This window comes from Saimiri boliviensis, chromosome 12 (genome assembly GCF_048565385.1).
Source record: "Saimiri boliviensis isolate mSaiBol1 chromosome 12, mSaiBol1.pri, whole genome shotgun sequence".
Classification (NCBI taxonomy): domain Eukaryota; kingdom Metazoa; phylum Chordata; class Mammalia; order Primates; family Cebidae; genus Saimiri; species Saimiri boliviensis.
In genome coordinates, this window is record NC_133460.1 from 19,658,305 (window position 1) to 19,672,784 (window position 14,480).

The 14,480-nt window shown below is 43.0% G+C and overlaps 1 protein-coding gene across 4 annotated transcripts in view; it reads right to left on the reverse strand.

Moving 5' to 3' along the window:
* The window catches only part of IQCK (IQ motif containing K), a 149,733-nt gene that overhangs the window by 18,276 nt on the left and 116,977 nt on the right, over positions 1-14,480 (reverse strand). Inside the window, exons 9-11 of one of the 4 annotated variants that reach the window (XR_012512764.1) lie at positions 2,704-2,813; positions 1,245-1,331; positions 253-874 (exon numbers count right to left, since the gene is read on the reverse strand). The exons of 1 other annotated variant lie outside the window; for it this stretch is intronic. Coding sequence is in view for 2 of the 3 variants with exons in the window: in XM_074381984.1 (XP_074238085.1) it covers positions 1,320-1,331; positions 2,704-2,813 (122 nt within the window). In the remaining variant the exon portion in view is untranslated. Of the gene's footprint in view, positions 1-252; positions 1,332-2,703; positions 2,814-14,480 lie in introns of those variants that run through there. 2 more of the 4 variants (XM_074381984.1, XM_010340739.3) reach the window with 2 other exon arrangements.

A 14,480-nucleotide genomic window follows, 5' to 3' on the forward strand; every position in this document is an offset into this window, starting at 1 on the left:
TTGAGACCAGCCTGGCCAAGGTGGTGAAACCCTATCTCTACTAAAAAAAAAATACAAAAAATAGCCGAGCATGGCGGGGGCAATCCTGTAATCCCGGCTACTTGGGAGGCTGAGGCAGGAGAGGAAAATCGCTTGAACCCAAAAGGCAGAGGTTGTAATGAACCAAGATCCTGTCACTGCATTCCAACCTAGGCAACAGAGTGAGACTGTCTAAAAAAAAAAAAAAAAAAAAAAAAAAAAAAAAAATCCTAGTGACACAAAAGAATGACACACTTAAAAATGATTAATCAGTGTCTAAATTAAATGTATCTGCCGGGCGGCTCATGCCTGTAGTGCCAGCACTTTGGGAGGCCAAGGCAGATGGATCATGAGGTCAGGAAATCAAGACCATCCTGGCCAACATGGTGAAACCCCATCTCTACTAAAAATATAAAAATTAGCTGTAGTCCCAGCTGCTTGGGAGGCTGAGACAGGAGAATCTCTTGAACCCGGGAGGGGGAGGTTGGGGTCAGCCGAGATTGCACCACTGCATGCACTCCAGGCTGGTGACAAAGCAAGACTCCATCTCAAAAAAAAAAAATTATCATGTAGTTAAAGACAATCTGGAAAGGAACTAACATGGTTAATCCTACAACATAACAGATACTCCATACGCAACCTCAGGTGACAGGGACCACAGCCCAGCCATCCTGGAGTCGGCTTCATCCCAGATCCCTCATCACAGTGTAGGCTGGAGGACAAACATGGCAGGTTTCTCTATTTCCTCAAGGCTGTAAAGAAGAGGTGGTACCAACACCAAGTTCTGGATCTATCCCCACCAGCAGTGGCATGTTGTGACCAAGGTTTGGTGGTGGTCAGTTCCTTTTGAATTACCCTGTGAAGTGATGACAAGCAGGTCAGAAGGGTGGGAAGCCAGGGTGGTCAGGCAGGACTTGCTGAGAAGGTGACCGTAGCAGGGGCTAATGGAGGCAAGGGGGACAGCCATGGATATCTGGGGTTGGGACTTTCATTTTTACTTCTTTGTAAGAGCTTTATTGAGATAGAATTCACATACCGTACAATTCACCCATTTAGAGTATACAATTCAAGGCTGGGTATAGTGGCTTATACCTGTAATCCCAGTGCTCTGAGAGGCCAAAGAAGGAAGACTGAGCTCAGGAGTTCAAGACCAGCCTGGGCAACATAGTGAAACCCTATCTCTACAAAAAAAAATTTAAAAATTAGCCAGGCATGGTGATACACACCTATAGTTCCAGCTCCTTGGGAGAGGATCACTTGAGCCCAGGAATTCAAGGCTGCAGTGAGCTATGATCACACCACTACACTGTAGCCTAGGAGGACAGAGAAAGACATTATCTCAATAATAATAATAATAAAGTATACAATTCAATGGCTTTTAGTATAGTCAGAGTTGTGCAACTATGAGCATGTTCAATTTCACATTTTGTCACCCCAAAAAGAAGCCCTGTACTCTTTAGCTGTCACCTGTCATTCTCCTAGGCCCCTGGAGCCCTAAGCCAACTACTAATCTACCCTCCATCTCTATAGATTTGCCTGTTTGGCGCACTTCACATCAATGAAATCATATAATAGGTAGCTTTTGATGCCTGGCTTCTTTCATTTAACATCATGTTTTCCAGGTTCATTCATGTTGTGGCAGGTATCAGTCCTTCATTTCTTTCTACGGTGTGGCCTTCATTTTTGTATTGAAATCTTGTTGCCCTTTTAGGAACCATAAATCCCAGACCTCTCTCTCAGTCTACCTGTCCACGGTCTGACTGAAAGGAAATTTGTGAGAACAGCTAACCAGTATGATGTTGGGGAAAGTTCTAAATTTTCTCAGTTCTGGCCGGCACAATGGCTCATGCCTGTAATCCCAGTACTTTGGGAGGCCAAGGAGGGTGGATCACTTGTGGTTGGGGGTTCTAGACCAGCCTGACCAGCCCAGTAAAACCCCAACTCTACCAAAAATACAAAAATTAGCTGGGCATGGTGGCCTGTGCCTGTAATCCCAGCTACCGGGAGGCTGAGGCAGGAGGATCGCTTGAACCTGGGAGGTGTTCTGATGAAGGTGGGGGAAAAAAACAACAAAAAAAGAAAATTAAAAAAATAAACCCGGGAGGTAGAGGTTGCAGTGAGCCGAGATGGCGCCATTGCACTCCAGCCTGGGTGGCAGAGCAAGACCCTGCCTCCAAATAAAATAAAATAAGTAAATAAATAAAATTTCTCAGTTCTGCCACTTCAAAGCTGTGTGACCAAAGGTGAATGATTTAACCTCTGAGACAGTTTCCTCCCCTAAAAGATAAAGGCAATAATAGTTTCTTCTTCTTTTTTTTTTTTCTTTTCTTTTTTTTTTTTTTGTTATGTAGTCTTACTCTATGGCCCTAGGCTGGAGTGCAGTGGCGTTCTCTCATCTCACTGCAACCTCTGCCTGGACTCGAGCAATTCTGCCACCTCAGCCTCCCGAGTAGCTGGGATTACAGGTGCCCTCCACCATGCCCAGCTCATTTTTGTATTTTAGTAGAGACGGGGTTTTACCATGTTGACCAGGCTGGTCTTGAACTCCTAACCTCAAGTGATCTGCCTACCTCGGCCTCCCAAAGTGCTGGGATTACAGACGTAAACCACTACACCCAGCTTAGCAATAATAGTTTCTAGCCATTCTGTTTGCTGTGAAGATTAGAAATAATATATGCAAAGTACCTGGCATGTAGTCGGCACTCCGTAAATCAGAGCCACTGTGACGATCGTGCAGACACCCAACGTCTGGCAGCCACCGGTGGCCAATGCTGTCCTGTCGACCAGGCCACAACCTGACAAGACAGGCACAATTTCCCATTGCTCTCCTGGTTAGTCTCAACTTGCCTTCAGAAAGAGTCATTCTGGGTGTGACAGACCCAAATTCAGTGACAGGAAGAGCCCTCCTTCCAAAATATATGCTTCCTACCTTCTCAAATATGTGATTAAACATCACAAAAATCTCCTTTAAACCTCCCTGCTCTTTTCCCCAAAACTTTCCCAAATTGTCAAATACCAAATTCAGGCCTCCCTTCTTCTTCTGCCTCAGCCTCTAAACTAAGTGATCCCACCTTGCTTTCCCCAACCAAACGCCCCGTGGTGGGCAGAACGTTCACCATCTATTGTTCTTGCCTTGAATGTTGAGACCAAACTCCCAAACCCGGCAACAGCCACCCAAATGACAGCAACAGAGTTTCAAGCTTTAGAGTCACCCAGGCAGCGGGCCTCTTGCCTGGGAGGCAGGAGATTCTACAGCAAACACCTATGGGATGTTCTGTTTTGTTGTTACAGAGATTTCCTGATCTAACCATTCAATTTTTCAAAGCAGAAAGCAAGGTCCACGTAGCTGGTAAATTGCAGAGTCGAACAGGAACTCAGATCCCCTGAATTTTAGACCAAATGAAACTGCATTAGTGAGAAGAGCCTTGCAAAGGAAGATTTTGAATTCAAAGCTATTACTGGGATCTTGTAGCTAATCCATAGTATTAGGGCTTTGCTGATGTGGTTACAACACATTCTCTACTAAGAATAAACCTATGTAATCACTTTCCCTGGCCTCTAGCCTGACACAGCTTATAAATTTCCCCCAGGAGATTCTAATCTGCAGCCAGCATTGAGAACCACTGCTGTACATAAATTACCTGGAATAAAAACTTTATTTTTGCTGACAGCTTTAAAAATATTACTAAAACCAGGCACCAGTTACTGACCTTTCACTTTGTGCCAGAGATCTGTTTAATTCCATACAAGGCTATTTCATTTAATCCTCACAGTAGCCCTTTGTGACAGATCCTAATTGTCCCCACATAACAGAGGAGAAAACAGCCTGTAGAGGATTAACAAGTTGCTCAGGCACCACACTGATGGTAAAAGGCAGGAGCTTGGTTCCAAAGCCACTGTTTTTATTTTTATTTTTATTTTCAAGACAGGGTCTCACTCTGTTGCCGAGGCTGGAGTGCAGTGGTGTGATCGTGCCTTTCTGCAGCCTCGACCTCCCAGGACCAAGAGATCATCCTGCCTCAGCCTCCTGAGTAGCTGGGGCCACATGCATACACCACCACACCCAGCTAGTTTTCATATTTGTTGTAGAGAAAAGAGTCTCCCTATGAACTCCTGAGCTCTGAAGTGATCCTCCCATCTTGGCGTCCCAAAGTGCTGGTATTACAGGCATGAGCCACTGCACCTGGCTGCCAATATTCTTTTATATATATATATATATATATATATATATATATATATATATATATATATATTTTTTTTAATTGCATTTTAGGTTTTGAGATACATGTGAAGAACATGGAGGATTGTTCCATAAGTACATACATAGCAATGTGATTTGCTGCCTTCCTCCCCATCACCTATATCTGGCATTTCTCCCCATGCTATCCCTCCCCAACTCCCCACCCCCCGCTGTCCCTCCCCTACTTCCCCCCAACAGAACCCAGGGTGTGATGCTCCCCTCCCTGTGTCCATGTGTTCTCATTGTTCAACACTCACCTATGAGTGAGAACATGCGGTATTTGATTTTCTGCTCTTGTGTCAGTTTGCTGAGAATGATGGTTTCCAGGTTCATCCATGTCCCTACAAAGGACACGAACTCATTTTTGATGGCTGCATAATATTCCATCGTGTATATGTGCCACATTTTCCCTGTCCAGTCTATCATCGATGGGCAGTTGGGTTGGTTCCAAGTCTTTGCTATTGTAAACAGTGCTGCAATGAGCATTCGTGTGCATGTGTCCTTATAGTAGAACGATTTATAATCCTTTGGATATATGCCCAGTAATGGGATTGCTGGGTCAAATGGAATTTCTATTTCTAGGTCCTTGAGGAATTGCCACACTGTCTTCCACAATGGTTGAACTAATTTACACTCCCCCCAACAGTGTAAAAGTGTTCCTATTTCTCCACATCCTCTCCAGCATCTGTTGTCTCCAGATTTTTTAATGATTGCCATTCTAACTGGCGTGAGATGGTATCTCAATGTAGTTTTGATTTGCATTTCTCTAATGACCAGTGATGATGAGCATTTTTTCCTATGTTTGTTGGCCTCCTGTATGTCTTCTTTTGTAAAGTGTCTGTTCATATCCTTCACCCACTTTCAAATGGGCTTGTTTGTGTTTTTCTTGTAAATCTGTTTTAGTTCTTTGTAGATTGTGGATATTAGCCCTTTGTCAGATGCGTAGTATGCAAAAATGTTTTTCCCATTCTGTTGGTTGCCGATTCACTCTAATGACTGTTTCTTTTGCTGTGCAGAAGCTGTAGAGTTTGATTAGGTCCCATTTGTCTATTTTGGCTTTTGTTGCCAATGCTTTTGGTGTTTCAGTCATGAAGTCCTTGCCTACGCCCATGTCCTGAATGGTTTTGCCTAGGTTTTCTCTACGGTTTTTATGGTGTTAGGTCTTATGTTTAAGTTTTTAATCCATCTGGAGTTAATTTTAGTGTAAGGTGTCAGGAAGGGGTCCAGTTTCTGCTTTCTGTCCATGAGTAGCCAGTTTTCTCAACACCATTTATTAAACAGGGAATCCTTTCCCCATTGCTTATTTTTGTGAGGGTTGTCAAAGATCAGATGGTTGTAGATGTGTGGCATTGCTTCTGAGGCCTCTGTTCTGTTCCATTGGTCTATATCTCTGTTTTGGTATCAGTATCATGCTGTTTTGATTACTGTAGTCTTGTAGTAAAGTTTGAAGTCCGGTAGTGTGATGCCTAGAGCTTTGTTCTTTTTGCTTAGAATTGACTTGGCTATGTGGGCTCTTTTGGTTCCCTATGAAGTTAAACGCAGTTTTTTTCCAGTTCTCTGAAGAAGGTCTTTGGTAGCTTGATGGGGATAGTGTTGAATCTATGATAAAAACTCTGAATAAACTAGGTATTGATGGAATGTATCTCAAAATAATAAAAGCCATTTACAACAAATCATACTGAATGGGTAAAACTGGAAGCATTCCCTTTGAAATCTGGCACTAGACAAGGATGCCCTCTCTCACCACTCCTATTCCATGTAGTATTGGAAGTTCTAGCCAGAGCATCAGGCAAGAAAAAGAAATAAAGGATATTCAATTAGGAAAGGAGGAAGTCAAATTGTCTCTATTTGCAGACGACATGATTGTACATTTAGAAGACCGCATCCTCTCAGCCCCAAATCTCCTGAAACTGATAAGCAACTTCAGCAAAGTCTCAGGATATAAAATCAATGTGCAAAAATCACAAGCATTCCTATACACCAATAACAGACTTAAAGAGAGCCAAATCAAGAATGAACTGCCATTCGCAATTGCTACCAAGGGAATAAAATACCTAGGAATACAACTAACAAGGAACGTTAAGGACCTCTTCAAGGAGAACTACAAGCCACTGCCCAACGAAATAAGAGAGGACACAAACAGATGGAGAAACATTCCATGCTCATGGTTAGGAAGAATCAATATTGTGAAAATGGCCATACTGCCCAAAGTAATCTACAGCTTCAACGCTATCCCCATCAAGCTACCAATATTCTTAACAATATATATTATCCATATGTTGAATGCTTTGCTCAGTTAATAATAATTACCATTTACTGATCACTTGTTATGACCTGGCACTATTCTAGTTCATTTAATCCTCACAAAAACTCTATGGCATGGTTACTAGTATTAGTATTGCCATTGTATTGCTAGACAAACTGAGTCACAGAGAGGTTAAGCAACCTGCTCGAGGTTGTACATTGAGAATGGGAAACTTAGCCCAATCTGGTCATGAGCCATCTAGGGATTTATCTATATCCTTCAAGAGCATTTTGCATCTACATAACTATTAATACAAAGAAGAATGGTAAACAATTGGATGAAGAGATGCAGCTCATGAAGTTGGAAGTGGTCATTTGCATAAACTTAAATATGGATCTTGAACTTTTAGGGCAAACCATTAAGAAAGGAAATCATCTTTCATTTTTTAATGTCAGAACGGCAGGGATCTTCAGGCATTTCAGTAGAAGGCTTGTGTCATGTCATAGCTGTGCAGACTTTTGCAAATTTTAAATGAAAAGATATGCGTAAAAGTTGATGTCATCCAAACATCCCCAGCCACTGGTGAGTCTTAAAAATAGAATTGATGAAAGCTGTGCCAAGGCATGAAGTCACTAGATGTCTCTTAATCAAATTATTTCTTTTGCAGGTTAAAATGGAAAAGGAACTAAGTTTTGAGGAACCATGAAAGAAGAAAAATAAAAATGACACCTTAGATTTACAGATATATTTCTTCTCAAGGAGCCATGGTACTATCAAAACAATGAGCTCATTTAGAATTATTACTGAGGTGTAAGTTTCTCATTTTACAAGTAGAGAAAATATAGCACAAAGATGACATCACCCATCAAAAGTCCCACAGAGGTGTGGTGACATTAAGTATAAATTAACATTTTGGGATGACAATATGGTGGTCACTGTCTGCATTTAATATGTGTGTCTCCTTTGACCCAGCAATTCCACTTCTAGGAATTTATCCTATAGAAATACTTCTACAAGGCTGGGCATGGTGGCTCATGCCTGTAATTCCAGTGCTTTGAGAGGTCAAAGCGGGTGGATCATCTGAGGTCAGGAGTTTGAGACCAGCCTGGCCAATAAGGTGAAACCCTGTCTCTACTAAAAATACAAAAATGTACCAGGTGTAGTGGCACTCACCTGTAAACCCAGTTACTCAAGAGGCTGGGGCAGAAGAATCGCTTGAACCAAGGAGGCAGAAGTTGCAGTGAGCCGAGATTGCACCACTGCACTCCAGCCTGGGAGACAGAGCAAGATTCTGTCTCAGAAAGAAAAAAGTAAGCAAGAATATATCTACAACGTTTATGGAGTATTGTTCATAATACAAGCCAACTACCCATTCATAGGAATTGGTTTTACGAAAGTATGGTACAGCTCCATCATTTTTATGGAGCCACTAAAAATAATGGAATAGATCTGTGTGTGCTGGCATGAAACAGATGTCAATGCTATATTGTTAAGTGAAGAAAACACAAGCAAGTTACGGTACAGCATATATAATATGGTTACGTGTTTATGAATATATATTTTTATTTTTTATATTTTTGAGATGGACTCTCACTCTGTCACCCAGGCTAGAGGGCAGTAGTGCGATCTCAGCTCACTGCAACCTCCACCTCCTGGTTCACACAATTCTTATGCCTCAGCCTCCTGAGTAACTGGGATTACCAGCATGCACCACCATGCCTGGCTAATTTTTTTTGTATTTTTGGTAGAGACAGAGTTTCACCATGTTGGCCAGGCTGGTCTTGAACTCCTAGCCTTAAGTGATCTGCCTGCCTCAGCCTCCCAAAGTGCTGGGACTACAGGCTTGAGCCACCGCACCCAGCCTGTATGTATTTGTGTTTTGTTTGTTTTTGAGATGGAGTTTCGCTCTTGTTATCCAGGCTGGAGTGCAATGGCGCGATCTCGGCTCACCGCAACCTCTGCCTCCTGGGTTCAGGCAATTTTCCTGCCTCAGCCTCCTGAGTAGCTGGGATTACAGGCACGCGCCACCATGCCCAGCTAATTTTTTGTATTTTTAGTAGAGACGGGGTTTCACTATGTTAACCAGGATGGTCTCGATCTCTCGACCTCGTGATCCACCCGCCTCGGCCTCCCAAAGTGCTGGGATTACAGGCGTGAGCCACCGCGCCCGGCCCTGTATTTGTATATTGATCGATGAATGGGAAAATTATGGGCTGGCATACTCAACAGGGATTGTCTCTGGAAAATACATCACCAAAACTTGACCTTTTTTGTTAGATGACAGACTGTTGGTCACAAAGGTTCTCAACTAATTCCAGAACCCACTTCCTGAGCCACAGGCTAGTGTTCCCTGTACCCGGTTCCCTCTCTGGTGGCCAAACCCTCCTCTGCTCCTCAAATGTAGATGGGCAGAGGATTTGGAAGGAGGGAGAAAAGAATATCCCTATCCTTATTCACTTAACCCTGGTTTCTTGCTTTAGTGAAAATATCTCCCCAAAACACTCATGTAGATCTTGCAGCCTTTGAATGGGGCTCTCAGCCTCCTCTAAGCCTCCCCGATACTAGGGGGTCTGTGGTTACTCCAGTGTCAGGGTGCTGGCTGGGAGGCATGGCCAGACACTGCCTGCTGTTGAGCCTGTGAGTCCTTAAGTACCGTGCTGGAAGGCTTTGCGCTGGGCCACCATGGCCTCTCGGGCACTTGGATTAAAGGACAGCATGGCCTGGGATGGCCCTAGCTCTTTGGCATCAGGTAGATCCAGGTTCAAATCCCCAGATCTCATGCACAATCCGGGTTCAAATCCCCGGATCTTACGGCCTGACTGGCTGCATGGACTTGTGCAGGCTGTGTATCCTCCAAGCCCTGATTTCCTCATCTGTACGATGGAGATAATCTCACCTCTTTGAGATAGCATGTGTGAGGACTACATGGAAACAGAAGGTGCTCAGTGTAGAGCATATGGTATAAGCTCCATCGCTCATAGCTACTCCTTAGTTACAGACATCCTTCTCTTCTCTCGGCAATGTACCCAATTACATGGGGCAGAAAGGAAAGATCTAAGTTCCAGCATATCCTATTTATTTATTTTGAGATGAGGTCTTCCTCATTATCCAGGCTGGAGTGCAGTAGTGTGGTCACAGCTCACTGCAGCCTCAAGTTCCCAGGGACAAGCAATCCTCCCACCTCAGCTTCCTGAGTAACTGGGACTACAGGAATGTGCTACCAGGCCTGGCTAATTTTATTTTTTGTAGAGATAGGGTCTCATTGTGTTGCCCAGGGTGGTCTTCAACTCCTGGGCTCAAGCAATTCTCCCGCCTTGGCCTCCCAAAGTGCTGGGATTACAGGCATGAGCCCAGCCTCCAGCATATCCTAAGGTCACAAACAGGTGGTGTGGCTAAGATGAGGTGTTCATTTTAAGAACAGCCTTTAGGCCAGGTGCAGTGGCTCACTCCTGTAATCCCAGCACACTGGGAGGCCAAGGCGGGAAGATCATGAGGTTGAGAGACCGAGACCATCCTGGCCAACGTGGTGAAACCCCATCTCTACTAAAAATACAAAAATTAGCTGGGTGTGGTGGCACACGCCTGTAGTCTCAGCTACTCAGGAAGCTGAGGCAGGAGAATCAGTCGAACCCAGGAGGCGGAGGTTGGAGTAAGCCGAGATTGCGCCACTGCACTCCAGCCTAGCAACACAGTGAGACTCTGTCTTAAAAAAAAAAAAAAAGAAAAGAAAAAAAAGAATAGCCTTTAAACCCCACAGGGAAATCGTAATCGCTAGGATATGTAATTGCTGTAATCTAAATTAAAATTAGGGAAAAGAACTTTCTCTGGTTTCTACCCTCTACTCCAGGCTTTCATGTTTCCCTCTGGAAGGAAACACTGCTCTAAGAAACTTACTATATTTGAGAATAAAATGTTGTTCAGTATGTTATACAGTGTCCTCTTTATGAAAGAAAAGTCAAATCTCAGCTCCAGGAATATGTGCTTCCAAGAAACGTACTTAATCTTGAGGACACAATAAACCATTAATGATCCTATTTCCTTTATTGTTTTGACTCCCAGGAAGCTAATAGCCATGTTTTTATGTATTATAGGAACATTTTTGAGGTCATCATTCACATTGCATAATGTATTAGGGAAGCATCGAGTATTTTCTGAACAACTGGTTTGTCTTTTTTCTTATGGACACTGTGAATTACGTAAGATTGTATTTCCATCCTTGCTTTGGCACATTTTCCTAAGAAACTTCTATGCTGGTCGAAGGGTACAAACTTTCAGTTATAAGATGAATAAGTTCTGGGGATTTCATGCAAAGCATGGTGACTACAGTTAATAACACTGAATAGTTTACTTAAAAATTGATGAGAGCAGATTTTAAGTGTCCTCACCACACACATGCACACACACAAATTGTAACTATGGGTGATGGATGTATTCATTAATTCGATCATAGTAATCATTACACAGTGTGTATGATATGGTTTGGCTCTGTGTCCCCACCCAAATCTCATCTCAAATTGTAATCCCCACGTGTGGAGGGAGGGATCTGGAGGGAGGTGATTGGCTCATGGAGATGGTTTCCACCATACTGTTCTTATGATAGTGGGTTCTCATGCGATTTGATGGTTTATAAGTCTTTGCCAGCTCCCCCCTCACTCTCTCTCTCCTGCTGCCACGTAAGACGTGCCTTGCTTCCCCTTTGCCTTCCACCATGATTATAAATTTCCTGAGATCTCCCAGCCATGCAAAACTGTGAGTCAATTAAACCTCTTTTCTTTACAAATTACACAGTCTCAGGTATTCTTCATCGGAGTATAAAAATGGACTAATACAGAGTAAAATTTTTTTTTTTTTTAAGACGGAGTTTTGCTCTTGTTACCCAGGCTGGAGTGCAATGGCGCGATCTCGGCTCACTGCAACCTCCGCCTCCTGGGTTCAGGCAATTCTCCTGCCTCAGCCTCGTGAGTATCTGGGATTACAGGCACACGCCACCATGCCCAGCTAATTTTTTGTATTTTTAGTAGAGACGGGGTTTCACCATGTTGTCCAGGATGGTCTCGATCTCTTGACCTTGTGATCCACCCACCTCGGCCTCCCAAAGTGCTGGGATTACAGGCTTGAGCCACCGCGCCCCGCCCCTGCAGTGTACAAATATTAAATTGTCATGTTACACACCTGGAATATATATAATTTTTATTTGTCAGCATAGGCCTTGAAATTAAGTGTTTTACTTACAGCACTGAGTGGCTTTATTTTTTCCCTAATATGAATTATTCCTTAACTCAATTACTACCTTTACCTAAAAATAACATATTGTGTGTATTTCTGTAATTACTAAAAACCACTTTTGGAATGAAGTAGAAAATAAACAGTGAAGCGAACTAAAAGTAGACAATTGATTTCCTTTGACAGATCAATCAGTCTTTCCTTCCAAGTCTCTGCCTTTTCTTCAAAACATTAAGAAGTAATAGTTATTTAGAGATTATGTGTGCATATATAAAGAATATACACACATATATGATAAACTTATCTCATGTTATAGTATATATGATGTATGTATGTATGTGCATATATATATATATATATATATATATATACACACGTGTAATTTAATCTGATGTTATGGAAACAATTTCTATAGTTTCTCCCTGCTTATATTAGATTTCCAAATAAAATATGAATATTCAATTACAAAACACATTTAAAAACAATTACTGACTATATGAGTCTAAAAATATGCTGTTAATCAAGATGCGATTTTTAAAATTACATCTCAAAAATGACTTGGGCATCTTATTTTAAACTACATTGGCTGAAATTCTTACCATACGCATTTTAAAATAATTCCTGCATCTGTCCTGATGGATAGAGACTTGAAGATAACTTCACACTGCTAGAAGAAAATACTGTTTGGGACAGTCAGCCTCTGACTCACTGTAACATGAGACGGGCTATATATGACCACGATTCCACCCCGACAGCTGATGTGACTCTCCCTCAGACCTCCTGTCTGCACGAGGGTGCTGTAAACTAAGAACTTGGTAAAACGTATTTGTACTGTAAATGCCAGAATATAATGTGGATAAAACAACACCTTAAAAAGATGTGCTTGTCTGCTGGATTTGTAAATAGATGAGCTTTTTTTTTTTTTAATGAAGCTGAAAAACCATTTTCATTTGCAATCACTCTACTACTTTTTATTGCAAGGCTAAAGGAGAACTAGCATGTGCTTAACATCCACTTTCAAATTGCTTCACTGGAAGACTTTGAGGTCTAACTACAGTGTCACCTTGACTGGGGAGATTTATTTTGTAAACCTCCACACTACCCAGATTCATGAGGTTTAAAATAGGAAGTAACTCTGGTGCATGAGCTTAACAAAATGATTCGACTCGCCGACACTTAAAGAGAACGAGCAGTCCTGCTTTGCTCGGTGTGCGGCAGGTTGTACTCTGCTGCTCATAATTCAGCCCCTGGCAGGAGTCTTCAGTCCTCGAAAACATAAACAGCAAGAACCCTGAAGCCCAGATAGGAAATCAAACAGCCCGTATGTCATGTTCCAGAAGATTCCTGAGAAGGTGGGTCTGAGGGAAGAATCTAAGAGAATGTCTTAGCTCTCTGCATCTGTCCTCTAGGATGTGTCGGAACACTGGGCAGAGAAAAGGAAGTCCTGGCCCCAGCCCTAGGCTCTCCTCTGCTGTGTGACCTTGGACAAGTCGCTCAAACTTGCTGGAACTCCATTCCTTCATATGCAAAATGAAACCCAGAGCTTCATCCCCTAAATACGTACAGGCCACCTGCTCTGTGCCAGGCTCATGATGAATAAGACAAACACGGTCCCAAAGTGAAGGCCCATGGAGCTTGGAGACTATTGGAAGAAATCAACACGAATATTTTAATAATACTATCATGACAATAACTAACGTTTATGGGAACTGTGTGCCAGGACTTGTAATCTTGTAACAACAACTGTATGAGACAGACATTATTATTACTAGTCCCATTTTGCACATGGGAAGACTGAGGGTTCGTGAAGTTCACTAGCTCAGTGTCACATGGATAGAATGGTAGGACTCCAAGGGCAGGTCTGGCCAACCCCAAAACCCAGTCCTTTACCTGCCCCTCTGCTGTCCTGACTTTTGTCTTTACAATCACGGCCCTGGGGACAGTCTTCAGAATTGGCTTGTTTGCCCAAAGGCCATTTCACCTTCTCGGTATAAATGGGAACCTATCCACGGGTTCCCACTGGGGTATTTACTGAAGAGTTGTTTCTTGTTTGGAAAGCACTGCTTGCTCCTTCCGGAGCCCCTGGAAGGTGGCAAGGGAAGGCAGCAGCAGATGGTGGAAGTGGAATTGCTTCCACCAGCCCCTCCAGTGCCTCTGCTGAGGATTGGATAACCCCAATTCTATTCTTCTTGCTCCGGAGCGAGCCCAGTCAGTCAATCAACCAACTGCAAATCAACTCCAAAGAATACAGACCAACAGAAAGAAACAGACATGCTGCACTTTCCTCGACCTTTAAACTGATTACAGCCCTGATTGCCTTCCAGTTTTGAAGCCAAATGAAACTGCAGTTGTGCATGGAATAGAGGGCTGTGCTGAGCCAGCCAAATAGTAACAGCTCAAGCTGCTTCTTTATAAGGGCAGCTTAGACCACCAATTTGATGTGCTCCTACTCTGCACGAGGAACTTTCTATTTATTGACTCATTTAAACCTCACAGCTCCATTCATTCATTCATTCATTCATTCATTCAACAGATATTTATCTGGTGCTCACTTTGTGCCAGGCGCTGTACTAGGAGATAGGCCAGGCAGACATACCACATCAAGAGGTACTGTGGCCGGGCGCGGTGGCTCACGCCTATAATCCCAGCACTTTGGGAGGCCCAGCACTTTGGGAGGCCCAGGATCACGAGGTCAAGAGATCGAGACCATCCTGGTCAACATAGTGAAACCCCGTCTCTACTAAAAATACAAAA